This window comes from Mastigoproctus giganteus, chromosome 1, assembly GCF_048544385.1.
Source record: "Mastigoproctus giganteus isolate SK-2022 chromosome 1, ASM4854438v1, whole genome shotgun sequence".
In the NCBI taxonomy this organism is placed as follows: domain Eukaryota; kingdom Metazoa; phylum Arthropoda; class Arachnida; order Uropygi; family Thelyphonidae; genus Mastigoproctus; species Mastigoproctus giganteus.
Genome location: NC_143575.1, coordinates 2,724,438 through 2,742,992, shown reverse-complemented (window position 1 = coordinate 2,742,992; position 18,555 = coordinate 2,724,438). Strand labels below are relative to the sequence as shown.

Genomic DNA, 18,555 nt, shown 5'->3' with positions numbered 1-18,555 from the left:
GTGGATGTGCTACTGTTGTTGTGGGTCACTTTCGCGCATAATAACGCCAAAATAAAGCCTTACGAACGAACATATGTTCATATCATCCCCAGGGGCTCACATCTGGTGAGTATGGGCTTGGCACACCCAGGGTCCTGAGCTGGATATCATCATTCTTCTCTTTCTTGGTGATTCCTTTCTATCTCTCTCTCTCTCTCTCTTTCTCTCAGGGTAACTCCAAAATTTATTTTAGCTGGTGCAGCATAAGCCTCAGGCTTCCTTGCACTATATGGCTAGTAATAATAATAATAATAATAATAATTCTTGCACTTTTGGGTGCAAGTGTTTTACAGACAACATAAAGGAAAATTTCTCACATTTTATTACTAATATTTTATAATTTACAGTTGAAATTATATATATACATTTATTTATTTATTATTTTATTTATTTATTTTTTTTTTTTTTTGGGATATATGTTTCAGGTCAGAGGGAAGTAGCAATTGTATCTCCATTTCCAGGAACTACTAGAGATGTTGTCGAGTCAGCTTTGAATATTGGTGGCTATCCAGTTCTTCTATCAGATACTGCTGGTTTGCACGATAGTATAGATGCCGTTGAACAAGAGGGAATTCGCAGGGCTAGACAAAAGTATGTAAATAATAAACTTTATATAATATAATCATGCTTTTAAATAAAGCTCAGAATGTTATATTGTAGAATGCCAAGAATATTGAAAAAACAGTGCTGAAACGCTAAATTCTTATTAAATGAAAAAAATAATTTTAACATCATATATACTTAGACTTCAGTAAAAATTAATACTGATTTTTATGAAATACTGCATAGTTTGGAGCAGTGTGACAGTTGGAGCAAGTTATTGCTGTGAATGAATAAAGGGATTGTTGAGCGATGGGATACAGCATGGTTATTAATAGCCATTGCCTTTCATGGATAAATGTTATCAGTCGTGTCCCTCAAAGTTCAGTGATGGGCTCCTTAGTTTTTTTCAATAAGTACAATATTGAGGAAGGTATATTAAGTTTAATGTGTAAGTTTGCCAATGATAAGATTGTCAGGGTGGTTCATGACAGATCAGGATATGCTACTGCAACAAGATCTAGAGAAATTAGGTAGATAAGCTGAAAAGTAGCAACTGAAGTTTAATGTTGATAAATACAAGATTTTTGGTAGCAGTAATCTCAAAATAACAAAACTCAAGTGGAGAATAGGGGGAACACACACACACACACACACACACACACACACACACACACACACACACACACACACACACACACACACACACACACACACACACACACACACTCTTTTTCTCTCTTTTTCTCTCTCTCTCTCTCTCTTTCTTGGATAATGTACAATCCAACGTAAAGTTCTTTCAGCAGTGTAGACATCCAGCAGAGTTAAACAGGTATCATCCTATTATATAAGACAGTGGTTGGGTTAACCACTGCATTTAGAAAGCCTCATTTTAGGAAGGATGTGGATCTGTTGGAATAGGTCCAAAGAAGAGCATTATTAAGTTTGGGGTACAAAAGGCTACTTCTTTTATCAGAAAAGAAAGAAAGAAAGAAAGAATTGAGTTCTGGAAATTAGGCATCTACAAGAAGACCTGATTGAAGTGTCTAAAGCTTTAAATGGTTTTAGTAAGCTAACAGTATCATTACTTTTTTTAAGCATGAAAAGTATTAGAACCTATACTATTTATTACCATGCATGAGCTGAAAGCTGAGAAGACAGAAGGCACTTGTTGACATTAGACTTGAATTTCTGTAGGTTATAATTTTTGGGAAATATATAACATAGGAAGGTTTTTTCAGAAAACAGAAGTAAAAGGGATAAAAGGAAAACTTGGTACTGTAAATTTAGAGTAGGACAGTAACTGGATGTTAACTGCTTGTGGAATGTGTTTGGAAGAGATTGGGGAATTATAATGGGAATTCAGAAGAAAAGTGCCCATGAAAATTCTTATAGAAAAGGCATGCAGCAGAAATTTAATGCCTGCAGGACAGAAAGTGGAGAGACGTTATAAGAGATATGTAAGGTTTAATTAACCTGACTGCCCTCTTTTGAGTTAGCATTAGCATTAGCACATGATGCAAGAAAGCAAACTTATATAGCGTCAGCCAAAAAAAAAACCCCTTATTTCACCCATCCCCTCACTGCAAATGTTTGTCAAGTTCTGTCTTGAATCTATTTAAGCTATCAACTTCTACAACGACAGATGGAAGTTTGTTCCAGCAATCAGTCACCTGCTGGCTAAAGACAAACTTCTGCACATCTATCCTACAACCGTCTTTCCTCAATTTGAATTTATGCCTTCTCAGGCGATTATTCTGAGCAAGAGGAAGAATGCATCAGCATTCTTAAACCATTCAAAACTTTATACACCTCAATCAGATCATCTCGCAGGTGCCTAGTCTCCAGACACTGTAATTTCCAAAACTTAAGCTTTTCTTTATAAGAGCAATCCTTTGTTCTGTTCACTAATCTTGTTGCCCTTCTCTGTACTCATTCCTGAAACAAGAAGAAGAAATGAATCACTTATAAGTTTATCAAGTGGAAATCTGCTTTACACCAATGGAAACAGTGAAAGGAGTGAAGGTGGAGTTGGGTTTCTGGTCCATAAAGATTTTAAAAACAACATTTTGGAATTCAAAAGTACATCACCAAGGGTGTCAAGACTAATATTCAAGATTTCTAAGAGGTACAAGCTAAAGATTATAATGATTTATGCACCAACGTCGAGCCATGATGATGAAGAGGTTGAAGAAATGTACACTGAAATTGAGAGTCTTCTAGATGAGCAGAAAACCCACTACACTATTATTATGGGGGACTTCAATGCTAAGGTTGGAAAAAGGCAAAACAGCGCAGAAAGAGGAACTATAGGAAATTTTGGAATTGGTGAAAGAAATAAAAGAGGTGAAAGACTTGTGGAATTTGCAGAATCTCAAGGACTGTCAGTAATGAACACTTTTTTCAAGAAAAGGGTGAACAGAAAGTGGACATGGAAGAGTCCAAATGGATTAATAACTAATGAAATCGACTTCATCCTCACTAACAGAAGATATATTGTGAATTATGTTACCGTCCTGAATAAGGTAAATGTTGGAAGTGATCACAGAATGGTAAGATGTACACTTGATATAGATGTAGGAAAGGAAAGGAAAAAAACTGACTCGAGTAAATAATACAAAGGTCTTTGAAATAACAGAGGAGGAGAAAAAGCAGTATGTACTGGAACTTAAGAACAAGTTTGAGCTTCTGCAGACTGCTCAGGACCAAGATATCGACGAGGAATATTACAACTTTCTGAAAGTGATAAAGCCCAAGAAACCTATAGGGAAACAGAAATCCAAAGAAGAAAAAATTAGTCAAGAAACACTTGTCATGATGAACCAACGACGACAAATGAAGAACAAGAAAAACACTGCCAGGGAGAAAATTGAGTATACTGAGTTATGCAAAGCCATTAGAAAGAGACTCAGAGGCGTCTCCGTGGCCAGGTGGGAAGGAGCAACAGTGCGTAGCACACGCTTCTTGATTAGACCGGGGTTCGAGCCCGTCACCACCAAATATGGAGGATGCGGGAAGGTCAGGGAATGACCATCGCATATCCCGGAGCAATATGGCCTTAGTTGCTAATGCTCCTAAAAACCAAATAACAAACAAACAAACAGAGACTCGGAGAGGACATAAGAAGATTTAACACAAGAAAAGTAGAACAAGCATTAAGGGAAAACAAAGGATTTAAATCAGCAGCCATGAGCAGTAATACAGAAAGACAAATTATACTGAAACTGAAGAATAGCAATGGTGTACTTATAAACAGCAGAGAAGGCATAATTCAAATAGCAGAAGACTACTATAGAGAATTATACAAGGAGCGAGGGAATGATACCAGCAGTGGGGAACATGGATTGCAAAGTAGCAACACATACGACATACCCGATATTCTTCCTGATGAGGTAGAACATGCATTGAAGAAAATGAAGAATCGGAAAGCCCCGGGGGAAGATGAAGTTACTGTAGAGTTGTTAAAATTGGGAGGAAGAGACATAACACAAAAACTGGCAAGGCTCTTCACAAAGTGCATTAGAAAAGGTGTGATGCCTAAGCAGTGGAATAATGCAATCATAGTTTTGCTGCATAAGAAAGGAGATAAATCAGAAATTGGAAATTATAGACCAATTAGCTTGTTATCCCATATCTACAAGTTGTTCACAAGGGTCATTACTAACAGATTAGAAAGAATACTTGATGAGAATCAACTGAAAGAGCAAGCTGGCTTTAGGACAGGATTCTCAACTATGGATCACCTTCACGTAATATCACAGCTAATGGAGAAAGCAAATGAATATAAAATACCATTATGCCTGGCATTTGTGGATTATGAAAAGGCATTTGACTCCATACAGCATAAGGCAATGTTTCGGGCACTGGAAAGACAAGGCATAGATACTCCATATATTATGATTTTGAAGAAAATATATGAGAGTGCTACATCCTTTATTAGACTAGACAAAGACAGTAGCAAATTTAAAATCGAGAAAGGAGTTCGACAAGGAGACACAATATCTCCGAAGCTGTTTACTGCTGCCCTTGAGGAAGCTTTCAGAAGATTAGACTGGTCGCAGAAAGGAGTCAATGTGAACGGAGAGTACCTAAACCATTTACGATTTGCAGATGACATTGTGGTCATAAGCCACGATCCCAAAGAATTAGAGGAAAATCTTAATCAGTTATGCACAGTTAGTAAGGATTTTGGACTAAAGATGAATATGGCTAAAACAAAAGTAATGATGAACAAGTATGCCACAGAAAGGGAAATAATGATTGAAGGAACAGTAATTGAAAAGGTGGAGTCATATACTTATCTGGGACAAGTTATTAGTTGTAATAATGATAAATGGCTGGAAGTCAAGAGAAGAATAAATTTTGGATGGATAGCATTCAGGAAATATAGTCACATACTGAAGAGCAATATCCCAGTTTGTCTGAAACGTAAAATAATGAACCAATGTATACTCCCCACCATGACTTATGGAAGTGAAACTTGGGCACTCACCAAAAGAATGGAAGAGAAGCTGAGAACTACACAGTGAAGAATGGAATGAATTATATGGGAATCAGACTGTTAGATAAGAAGAGAAACACATGGATTAGGCAGCAAACTCAAGTAAAGGACATTCTTATCAAAACTAAAGAACTAAAATGGTCTAGGGCAGGACACATAGCTCGAAGACATGATGACAGATGGACTAAGAAAATAACAGAATGGTACCCAAGAGGAGCTAGAAGAAAACCTGGAAGACAAAGGCGGAGATGGATAGATGAAATTCATGAGTTTCTGAGTAGTAAATGGATGGCCAGTGCTCAAAACAGAAGGAACTGGAAAGGTGCTGGAGAGGCCTTCATCCTGAAGTGGATTGAAAATGGCTGATGATGATAATGTACTCGTTCCAACAGCTCTACATCCTTCTTAAAATGAGGCCTCCAGACCTGTATGCAGTACTCAAGGTGTGGCCTGACCATTACCTTATACAAGGGGATAATCACCTCCTTATCCCTACTAGAAAAATTCCTGTATATCATTGACAAGACACCATGAGCTACTCTTGCAAACTGTCTGCACTGCTCAGAAAATTTCATATCTGCCTGCACAATTAGCCCCAGGTCCTTTACATTCTCTACCACTGTCAGTGTGGTACCACAGAGTTGATACGTTACTCTGGGATTACTGTTTCCCATATGTAGTACTTTACATTGGTCAATGTTAAACTTCATTTACCACCTATCAGCCCATCTGCTCAACTTTTCTAGATCCTGTTGCATTCTGTCATTCTCTAGCGTTCTGTCATTAGTCCCAACCTTCGTATTGTCTGCAAACTTGGACATTAAGCCTGATATACCATCATCAATATCATTTATAAATACAGAAAACAACAATGGACTCAACACTGAACCTGAGGGACTGGACTAATAACATTAGTCCACGAAGAGCAGTGTTCATTGATTACCACTCTCTGTCTTCTCCCACTCAACCATCCCTTTATCTATAGCAGCAATTTGCCTCCAATGCACACTGCTCCAATTTGTGCAGCAGTCTTCCATGTGCAACAGTATCAAAGGCCTTTCTAAGATCCAAATTAGCATTAGCAGAGGCATATGATGCAAGAAAGCAAGCTTATTCAGCATCAGCCAAAAAAAAAAAAAAAAAAAAAAAAACCCACTCCCATTTCACCCCTCCGTTCGTTCGAAATACCTGTCCAGTTGAGCTTTAAATTTGTTTAGGCTATCAACTTCAACAACAAGTGATGGAAGTCGGTTCCACCAACCAACCACCCGCTGGCCAAAGGCAAATTTCCGCACATCTATCCGACATCCGTCCTTCCTCAATTTGAATTTATGCCCTCTGAGGTGATTATTCTGAGAAAGATGAAGAAAATATATATGATATCAAAGTTATTCTTTGCATCCAGTTCCTTTGTGGCTACATAATAGTATCCAATCAAATTAGTTAGACTAGACTTCCCCTTAACAAACCCATGCTGTGTCCGAGCTATAACTGAAGTCTTGTCTAGATGATCCTTCAATGCTTCTTTAACCTGTGCCTCCATTAATTTCCCTGAAATAGAAGTTAAACTAACAGGTCTGTAATTACCTGTGTCTCCCCTTGATCCTCCTTTGTGGATTGGGGTCACATTTGCACATCTCAAGTCCATGGGTACCTCCCCTGAGTCCAGGGAAGCTCTCTTAATTATGGCTAAGGGGTTGCTTACTTCCTTTGCTGCCTCCTTTAATATAACTGGATAGATTCCATCCACCATAGGTGCCTTTCTTCTGTTTATCTTCAACAATTTTTCCTCTATTTTACTCTCAGTTATTACAAGATTATCTAGCTTACTGCCAGAGTTGAATACACCTCTGGCATTCCCCTCCCTGAATAACTCCTCGTGTGTGTAAACGTAGATGCAAAATATTCATTTAGTTTGTTAGCTACCTGAGTAGGATCATCAACAGTTGAACCATCGATATCAAGTGGACCAATCCATCCCCTTCCTTCTAGAGTTTACATAAGTAAAGAACTCTGCTGTTTTTCCTTGCATCCCTTGCCAAAGATTTCTCGTAATCTGCTTTCGCCTGCCTAACCTCCTTTGTAACTTGGTTACAGACCAGCTTATATCTATCATAGGCTTCTGTGTCACATCCTAAATCTTGAACAATATTTCTTGGTTGGTATGAAAAGCCTAGAAGCTTCCAAGATTAATTCTTTGAATGCTTTCCATTTTGAATTTGCTGTTGGTAACATCATCAGTTGGTCCCGTGGTATAGAATTTAAATACTGTCTCAGACCATCGTAGTCATCTTTACGAAAGCAAAAACCCTTCCCTTTATCCTTGATGGTAGTTATCTCTTTGAGTAAATTCTACTTCAGCACACTGTGATCACTGCCACCTAGTGGTTCCTTTATCTGCAGATTCTTGATGCATGAAGAATCACTACTGATAATCAGATCAAGAGTATTACTCCCTCTAGTTGCCTCCCGAACATGCTTCTGTAGAAAAGAATCATCCAATAAATCCACAAATGCCTTGCTAGTATGTGAGTGACCAGGCCACAAATTGCAGTCAATCTCTAGGAAATTAAAATCATCGATTATAAGACACTCTGATTTACTGGCCCACTCTGTTTCTCTGCACAATTGCTCATTATACTCAACTGATTCATTAGGCCTATAACACACACCTACTCTCATTTTTCCTTTCCCTGTGCTTATGTCACACCAAACAGACTCAACATTGCATTGTCCACTAACATCAACTGGATGCACTTTCTTAGATTTTGTGTGTATCTTAACTAACAGCATAACCCCTCCTCCCTTTCTGTCCTGTCTATCCTTTCTGCACCAAATTCCGGTTCTGCACTGCTTATGGTCTTTGTGACACCATGTCTCTGATATCCCAACAATATCTGCCTTTGATGTCTTGACTAGCACTTCAAGCTCATCGAATTTATTAACTATACTCCTAGCATTGATGTACATGCAAGTATACATGCACCTGTTTCAACTCTTAGTGAATAAATTCGATTTTTCCGACCCACCTAACTCTGCCTCGATAGCATCAGCAAATATTCTTGCACCCTTTCTATTTAAGTGTATCCCATCCCTGTAGAAGCAGTCTCTCCTGTTAAAAAGCACAGACCAGGCTGAGAAAAATTCTACCCCTTGAGCCTTGCATAATCTCTCCAGGGTCGAATTGATCGACAAGGCTCTCATCATATACTCCCTCCTATCGTGTCTGGGCAGAATTGCAGACACTTTCAAATTCAACTCTAACTTGAGTCAAGAATCTTGAGAAAGGTTTTGGGGCTTGGACAATGTATACACAAGGGGGCATAAATTTAAATTGGAAAAGGATGGTTGCAGGATAGAGTAACTGATTGTGAGAAGAAATATCTGGTGTTGTGGAAGTGGGTAATTTGAATGAATTTAAGAAGGGGGGTGGACAAATGATATATGTAGTGGCTTTCTCTTTTTATAAGCTTTACTTCCTTGCATTATTTGCCACTACTACTAATGCTAAGTTATTTGGCCTTTTATAAATATGATTCAATAGCCTTTGTAGGTTAAAGCTTTATATATATACAGTAGTATCTAACTATATAATATTGGTGTAGATACACCATAGTTCACCCATAAATTTGAACTACGTATGTAATGTAAAGGCATCGTTTTAATTGTATCTCATATTGTGGGTGTCTTCACAATGAGATAGCTGGTATTGCACTACTTCAAATAAATAACGCTTCTCTAGTAGAGAAGACTACTGTTATTTATTTTCACTGGATACCACCACCCAGACGATTGTTTCGAAGCTAGTGGGCTTCATCATCAGTGGGCCACCCACTGATGACGAAGCACACTAGCTTCAAGATCTGCAAATTGCAGCAATTAGTAACTAAGCACCTGCAAGGAATTCTCATTGAAGTGTTTAAGCTTTAAATGGGTTGAGTGAACTAATTGCTGATGACATCCTTACTCCTTTATGGACCACACACGACAGGACAAACTTAAATTGCAAGGAATGGATGCAAAATAGATGTACAAAAATATGCTTTTGGCCAGAGATTTAATTTGATTTTTTGAATAAAATTTCCATTTGGCATTGTGGAAATGGGTAGTTTAAATAATTTAAGGAAGAATTAGACAAATATTAGACTAGATGGATAAAGTAGGTGGGTAGTTTTTTGTCTGATGCTGCATAAGCTAGCTTCCTTGCATTGTGGGCACACTTATCCCATCATGTGATCAAATTGTTGTTGTGTATAATTTCATGGTTTTGCTTAAGCAGCCAGATTTTGATACCAATTTCAAAATCTTTATTAAACTTAAGCTGCTGGCCAACAAGTTTTCTCTTTAAAGGTGCAAATAGATGCTAATTGGACAGTGCTAGATCTGGAGTATGCAGTAGATAATGTAGCCATATCAGCCAGGCACAAGTTTTGGTAGTTGTGCCAGGAGTTGCCTTGTTGTGCAAACAAATGTCCCCATCATGCAACAAAAACCAGTGGCACAAATATAAAATTTTGGGGAATAATGGAAGACAGGATCTCATAAAATTCACCTATGGGCAATGAGTTATTGTTAAATATTGGAATTATAAGTTGTTTCCCAGCATGGCAGTAGTAGTGAGTCTGGCTAAATTCAAAATGGAATTGGTTACTTTATGGCAAGGGTGTCAAACTGGGAGCCCGCAGCACCTCCATGGAAAATAATGACGTTTCTGAAATGTGTTTCTACCATTTTCCATTGCCTATTTAATCAATCGTTTCACACGCTATCAGTTAGTTTTACTGCAGCTTTCATACTGTTCAAGTCAATTACATTATAATGCGAATGAGCTAATATTTGTGTTGCCATTTCTATTTAATAAAGTCAGTAAGCAAAGAGTTTTGTGACTCTTATATACATGTGATTCCAATGTGATGTCGCTTTCCAAGACAACCAGAAAAAGAAAGGTTGTTGATGAGGGGAGACAATTCCATAAAAGATGGAAATTGAGTTACTCTTACACAGAGGTAAATGGTAAAATTGTGTGTATTATTTGTAATGAATCGATTAGTGTTGTCAAAGAGTACAATAATAAATGACACCATGATACAATTCACAAAGAAAAATTTTCATGTTTTGAGAGTAAATTAAGAGAAGAAAAACTAAAGGATATGAAGAACTCACTTCAAAGGCAGCAAAATGTAATTACAAAAATATTACAAAAATTAATGAAGGCAGTGAATCAGTAGTGAAAGCCAATTGGATAATATATCAACTATATAATATGGTTGATATAATGATAATATATCAACTATATCAACTGGATGCACTTCTTTTGATTTTATGTTTTTCTTAACAGCATAACACCTCCTCCCTTCCTATCTTGTCTATCCTTTCTGTACATATTGTACTCCCCAAATTCCAATTCTGCATTCCTAATATCTGCGTGACACCACATCTCTGATATCCCAAGAATATCTGTCTTTGATGTCTTGACCAACACTTCAAACTCATCAAATTTATTTACTATACTTCTAGCATTGGTATACCTATTCTTATTCTTAATTACCGTAACACATCCCATATACCCACCTGTTTCACTATTACTGCCATCAGTCCCTGAGACCCCCAGCACCCCTTACTCCAGGCTGCTGCTTATTTTAATAGAAGTAGTGCAAGAATCACCTTCACCTATGCCTGCAGCTACTTTTAACCTTTTAGTCTGTGAATCCCCCCAAGCTAGCAGTTTTGTGACCCACCTAACACTGCCTCGATAGCATCAGCAAATATTCTTGTACCCTTTCTATTTAAGTGTATCCCATCCCTGTAGAAGTAGTCTTTCCTGTTAACAAGCACACACCACGCTGAAAAAAATTCTATTTCCGAATTGATTGACAAGGCTCTCATCATGTACTCCCTCCTATCATGTCTGGGCAGAATTGCAGACACTTTCAAATTTAACCCTAACTCACCACTTTTTTACAACATTGACCTGTACTTGTTAAGTAAATCTGCAGATCTCCTACTCTTAATGTCATTGGTGCCGTGTACAACAATATCACCCTTCATGCCCTTAAAAGATGATATATGCTTTACAACATCATCAACTTTTGCTCTTGGCAGACATACCCTGGTTCTATTCCACCTATCCTTTTTACACAATATATTCCCCGTCTCCCTGACAATAGAGTCACCAATAATAACTAACTCCTGTGGGACCAGTCAAAGGATTTGTATCAACACTAGAAGAAAAACTGAAGGACGAGTATCTGGACAAACAAAAATTGCTATCTTTCCACCGCATTATTCATCAGCAGGTTCTGTGTTCGAAAATACTCAACATTGACTATGTTCTCAAGGCTGTGGCCAAAACTGTGAACTTCATCTGGTCCAGAGTACTGAATCACAAGTTGGTGAATCAGTTGGAAAGTGAATTTGAAGGGCCACAATGTACTGAAGATGTCTTGCCACACAGATGTCTTATTAAAGATGTCCACAACGTACTAAAGACATACTTGTCTTGCCACAACATACTAATGATGTTTTTTTTTTTTTTTTTAATTTTGGAAGAAATAATACTGTTCCTAGAAATGAAAGATCAGGATGTATCGCTTCTGAAAGGATCAGTCTTGGGTACAAGATCTGGCCTTCCTAGTAGATATTACAGGTCACCTAAACATCAAAATACAAGGGAAAGATCAGTTGATAACAGACATGCATGATGTGCTGGCTAGTTTTCAAAAAAAAAGTTGTGTGGAAAAATCAATTTAAAAGAGAGTACTCTGACTTACTTTTCTATGTGTGAACAGTTGAAAAATGAAAGTCAAAGTTATACCTTTTCAAAATATTGTGATAGAATAGAAAAGATTAAAGATGAACTTGATATGTGCTCTAAAGATTTAAAGCAGCACCAAGAAGATTTTATTCTTTTCATGGGTACTTTTTCTTTTAATGTTGAGAAAGCTCCCATTTCCATACAAATGGAACTAATTGATTTGCAGAATGACTCAATTTTAAAAGAGAAATACCGAGAAGTTGGGATCCCAAAAATCTGCTCGTATTTAGGACAAAAATACCCAGAGATAAGAAAGTTGCAGCACAAATTCTATGTTACTTTGTGAGCACATATTTATGTGAACAACTGTTTTTGCACATGAAAGCTAACAAAACAGTCCACAGATCAAGACTAACCGATGCCAATCTTTCTTCCGTAATGAAGGTTGTGTCTTCTCAATCTTTGACTCAAAATCTCGTGATGCTGGTTACAAGTCAAGTCTCTGGCAAAAAGGCCTCAATTACCTACTAATTTCATGTATATTTCCTTGTTGAAATATTGTATTATCTGGAATAAACTTGCTTTTCATTATTCGTTCTGTTGTTTATTCAGACTTTTATTTCCTTTTTTTTATTTCATTCTCAGCTGCACGTATCAGTCAGCAACAAGCAACAACTGAGTAATTAAAAAGCAACTTTAGGCTTAGCAGTGGCAAGGTTTTGTAGGTCATGTGTGGCCCGTGTGAGGTACACTAATACAGGAAATGGCCTGCGGCCCAAATGAGTTTGACACCTCTGCCTTATGGGAATGAGAATAGAATAAATAATCTTATTTATTGTCTATTATTATTTTTTGGCTGATGCAGAAAAAGTCTGCATTCTTGCATAACTGACCTTATTAATGAATGGTGATTCACAGGGCACTCCTGTAGATCACCATTCATAAACTTTTGAGGGTTAATGTAATAATGTTATGCATCATTTCTTGCTCTGATTCAAGACAAGAATCACACCTTGTTAAATCCATACTAGGGTAACCTTGTATTTCACTAGACTATTAGAGGAGGAGTTAGGATGTGCTTCCATATAATGGAGCTATGTGGTAAAACAATATTTCATCTCCAATGACAATCCTGTCCAGAAACCTTTCCCCTTCGTCACTGTAGTGTTTTTAATGTTCAGAATTGTATTACACCTCATATCTTACCTGTTTTCAGAGTTTTGTTCACAGCCTCAAGTTTTTTATCCACATATATCCTGATAGGTACACCACACCATGGCTCATCAGTAAAGCTGTCTTCACGCACAAACTCCTTGCTGTCCCCCTGTTTGAGACAGGATTTAAACTCAGACCCTTTTCACATGTGAAAGAATGGCAGTGGTAACCACTGTGAGGACAGTTTCAGCTAGGACAATTAATCTTGTGTTTTATTTTCTTAAAAATAAAATTGTTGGTGTTATTATGAAAGTTATTTCAGAAACAATTTCATTTATATAAAATTAAATTAAAAAAAGTTAAAAGCTGTTTTATGTAAAATTAAATTTATATAAAAACACAGCTTCATTTATATAAAATATGTGAAGGATAATGTATGTAGGGATTACAACTGTGCATTTTATATTATTGTGCTTTAAATTTGAAAGGATATTCTTGAAAGCACAGAAAAGTGCACAGTGCTTGCTTTGACTATCTTGTGTCCTCTGTAGCTAGTGAAACTGAATGATACAAAATATAAAAATAAAATAGAATAAAAGTTATATAAATAACTTTCATGTGACAGAGTACCATCTATTTATATAATTTTTATTCTATTTTCAAATTTTTTCCCTTCAAAAAGCACTAGCTGCAGAGGAATATCAGCAAGCACTGTGTACTTTTGTAAGTGCTTTCCAAAATATTCATTTAAATGCAATTCAGTATATTGTAAAATACAGGCAGTTCCCGCTTCATGAGTTCCCGGGTTTACGAGTTTTTTTTTTTTTTTTTAAGTATCAACAAAATCGAAAATATGAACATTAATTTCAAAAATTGATTTGTAATAAACATTCATAAATGCTGCATTTCAAACCACACACGTTGGCTATACAATACAGTGCATCTCCCCCTCCCCCCTTATGATATTAATCCATTCCAGGACACCATCGTATCGTGAAAATATCGTAATGTGAACCCAATAATACACTATTTTTGGTAATTTGTTCCACGACCTTGGAAGTTGAAAATTTTTGCTATATAACTCTAAAAGGTTGTTTTTATAAATTGTATTAGTTACCAATTCAAATCATTAAAATGCACTACACTTTCATTGTTATGACTTCCATCTTTTGTTGTGGAAGTTGATGGCCTAAATAAATTTAAGGCTGAGCTGGACAGGCATTTGGAACAAATGAAAGGGTGAAATGGAAGGGTTTTTTTTTTTTTTTGGCTGATGCTGCATAAGCTTACTTTCTTGCATCGTATGCCTGTACTAATTCTAATGCTAATGTTATCATATGTTCTGTTATAAGAACCAATTTTGAATGTCTTTGTGATATTTTTCTAAAGCACATTTCTGGAGGTCACTACCATAAAACAATAAAAACAATTTGCACTTTCTGATTTATTGGGCTTTTCTGTTACTACAAGCAATTATAAACGGGTAGTAAACTCCTTGTTATTGCATTTGCAAAAAATACTGATAGCTGGAATTGTGTGGTTTTTTATGTTATTATGGTGAAATGAATTTCCCCTTTACTGAAATCTTCAATTGTATAAAAATCATAAATAAATTTTCAGAATTCTTTTTTTTTTAAGCTTTGTAAACTTGTTATTCTGTTCAAATTGTGTTAGGTGCAATTTGTGCGTTCCATTAAAAAATGCTTGTGCATGCTATTAAAATTTATAAAGAAAAGAGAAGATTATCTTGGAAACAAATGCCTCTTGAAGCATTTCTGAAGAAGACGACTCCTTATGCAATAAACCAATGAGTGCCGAGCCAATAATGAGCGATCAATGAGTGTGCATTTAGTTGATGATGATGAAGAATAAACATTCTTTAGCATTTGTAAGTCATAAATAAGTTATTTATTATTATAATTTGCTTGATTTTACAGGCTATGTTTTCCTTTCTTTGGATAAATCAATCATTGTTTAAACATAAATTAATGAGCTAACTAATTTCATTATTGAGAATGTAACCCTTATTTTTAACATTATTACTATGGGTAATATATTCCCACTTTACGAGCGCACACTAGGAACAAATTAACTCAAGGTTGGGAACTACCTGTACATAAAAATGCAGCTTCATTTTTATTTTTTTCCTTATCTTATACAGGGTATCCCAAAAGTCTTGGAGGATTTTATTTGACTATGACTTTTTCTTGTCTGCGATTATTGAAAATGAAATCATAAAATGTGCAGCATAGAGTGACGTTGTGGAACTGTATTCCACAAACAATTTTCACTGTTACTGTTCAGAGCCTTTAGATTGAAATCTAACACATTTTCATCTTAACAGATCTGTGAACAAGCAAAATTTGGAAATAAAGGGTTCCAAAAATCTATAAGTTGTTCAAAAATCTCCATACCCTGCAAACTAACTGTTTGGTGGTTAACATTATTGGCAGAAATTTTTTTGTAAATTCTGTAGGTTAAGTAGTTTTTTTGTAAGTTCTGTAGTTTAAGCCATGATGTTACAGAAATATGATGCTTGAGATTTTCACATATATAAATAAGTGAAGGGAAAATGCCTTTGTAGGAATTATTCCCCAGATGCCTTATTTCTCAGTTTAGGAGCATTAATTGGCTAGCAAGGTTGCTCAATTTAAGTGACGTACATTTCTTCCTTTGGGATTATTTGAAAGGTTAGAGCAGTGGTTTTCAACTGGGGTGCAGTGTAATCTGGGTTTAAGTTACTAAAGTTATTATTATTATTTATTTTTTTTTAATTTGTATATTTATTTCATTATAAAAAGGTTAGTAAATTGATAAGAGGAGTTTACCTCAATATAGTACGTGGAACACTTCCGTATGATACCCTCCAGAAATTAAAACGGAAAAAACGAAAAAATCGACAACTTACCGGTACATTAAAGTAAAATATAAATAATTAAAGTGAAATATAAATAATTAAATAATCAATTTAACACAATTCAAAATCAATTCAAATTAACGCAATTAAAAGAATCTAACGAAAATATTCAAAACGATTTTCGTTAGATTCTTTTAATTGCGTTAATTTGAATTGATTTTGAATTGTGTTAAATTGATTATTTAATTATTTATATTTCACTTTAATTATTTATATTTTACTTTAATGTACCGGTAAGTTGTCGATTTTTTCGTTTTTTCCGTTTTAATTTCTGGAGGGTATCATACGGAAGTGTTCCACGTACTATATTGAGGTAAACTCCTCTTATCAATTTACTAATATTATTACCAACGTAGAACATATTGAGTAATACAGCTCTGATTCATACTATCTAATTATAAAAAGGTGTATGGTATCCATTGTACCGTATCTTTTTAATTTTGTGGTGATATATAACTGATCTTTATTTAGCACCTCTATATAAAGCAAAAAATATTATATAGGTATATACTGTATATTAAAAGGTCGAAAACCACTGTGTTAGGTATTTCTTTTGGTCTATAGGTGCCGTGAAAAAATTACTAGGACACTAAGGGTGCCGTGAACCGAGAAAGGTTGGAAACCTCTGGGTTAAAGTATTTGCAAATGAGCCACAGAATTGAAACATTAAAACACTAACTGCAAATGTTAGTGCATCTACTTTGGCCCTAATTATGGAAAATGTGTTCATTAGGGCCAGAATATTTGCAGAAAAATGGAGGCCATCTTGGTGACATAATTGTAATAAATAATCTTTTTTTTTTTTTAATTTAATCCCTAAACAAAAGTTATGAACATATAAAACTTCCAAGAATTTTGGGATGCCTTTTATTAAAGAAGGTTTTTGCATGTATCCAAGAGTTAAGTTTTCAAACTTTTGGGAATTACAGATATATTTGGAATTTTTTTTTTCCCTTAGTTTTATGCACAAATATTCACTAAAATTAGCATTAAATACATATTCTATTTTGTTCAATTTTAGAGCTTTACAAGCAGATATACTGGTACTTATGATGGAAGCTTCTTCATTATTGAACTTAGTGGATAAAACTGAAACATTGTGCATACTTGAAATGGTGAAAAATCATTTGGAAATCTTGGGATTTACAGAACTGGCTTGTGATTTTTTAGAGAGTATGCAGACAGCACTTGTTCTCCCAAAGGATGGAAGTTCAAATGTTGAACCATATATACTTGTTACTTTCAATAAAATTGATCTTTTGAGAGAAGAACAGTTCATCTGGAATAAGATAAATATGCAGACAGATAAAGTTGACATTTGTGCTATATCCTGCAAATCTGGTGATGGATTGGATGTTTTTTTGAAACTTTTGAAAGATAAAGTGGAGCTACTGTAAGTAATTAATTTGGATATTTTACTTAAAAGTTCTTTTTTTTTGTAAGCTGCATGACAGTTTTCCTCTTTTTGTAAAATTATATTTTACTACTACTGCACAGAATGACAGTTTTAGCTGCTGTCTGGGTTAAGATGTAATGAGAACCTCATACTAAAAATTAAATAATAAATACAAAATAATGCTGATTGTAATAAAAAATATCTTTTGACGTTTTGTATTATGATCCGCTTGGTTACTTGCTCTCTCTAAAGAAAAAAGTTTTCATCCCATGTGGTTTTTTCCACCACTCCTAACTTGGTAGCACATTGAGTGCTTCAGCCTGGCCACTCAGTCTTTAAATTTTAAAGTTTGTTCTATCTTAACTTATACCCAAAAAAATTACTTATTCAGTCAGGAAACTCCGCACTACTTATAGAAAAAGATTAAACTCGAACATAACAGTTGTACATCATGAAGGCCATCTTCATTTGGTTAAAGGTAAGAATAAGATTAGTTAAGTATCATACTAAAGTTAAAGAATTATAATTGTACACTACATACATAAAAGAAGGGATGGAATGTCAAATGATGATGGTTGATACTCTTATTATTATTATTATTAGCCCTATAGATGATAGGAAGCCCGAGGCTTATGCTGCACCAGCCAAAAAAAAAATTCCCGAGTTACCCTGAGAGAGAGAGAGAGAGAGAGAGAGAGAGAGAGAGAGAGAGAGAGAGAGAGTCAGAAGTAGAAAGGAATCACCAAGAAAGAGAAGAATGATGATATCCAGCTCAGGACCCTAGGTGTGCCAAACCCATACTCACCAGATGTGAGTCTCTGGGGTTATTACACTACATCGAATAAGTAATAGGAGAAGACTATTGTTACCTATTCTCAGCGGATACCATCACCCATACGGCACAATTTCAAAGCTTATTGGCTCCTCATCAGTGGGTATTCAGTATATGATGTTAAAATTGTATTTTTCATCCAGTTCCTTTGTTACTATGACAAATGAGATTAGTCAAAAAGCCACCCCTTAACAAATCCATGCTGTGATTTCCATATAACTTCATTCCTGTCATGACAATCCTGAAATATTTCATTAGCATTAGTAGACGCATATGATGCAAGAAAGCAAGTTTATATAGCATCAGCCAAAAGAAAAAAAAACTTTCCATTTCACCCATCCATTAACTCCAAATGTTTGTCTAGTTCTGCCTTGAACTTATTTAAGTTGTTTACCTCCACTACAACAGATGGAAGTTTGTT

General features: G+C 35.6%; 1 protein-coding gene across 3 annotated transcripts in view; it reads left to right on the top strand.

Moving 5' to 3' along the window:
- The window catches only part of LOC150090494 (5-taurinomethyluridine-[tRNA] synthase subunit GTPB3, mitochondrial), a 115,672-nt gene that overhangs the window by 83,207 nt on the left and 13,910 nt on the right, over window positions 1-18,555 (top strand). For all 3 annotated transcript variants that reach the window (XM_090378458.1, XM_090378455.1, XM_090378466.1), the window contains exons 6-7: window positions 465-630; window positions 16,928-17,299. In XM_090378458.1, the coding sequence (XP_090234584.1) occupies window positions 465-630; window positions 16,928-17,299 (538 nt within the window). The remainder of the gene's footprint in view (window positions 1-464; window positions 631-16,927; window positions 17,300-18,555) is intronic.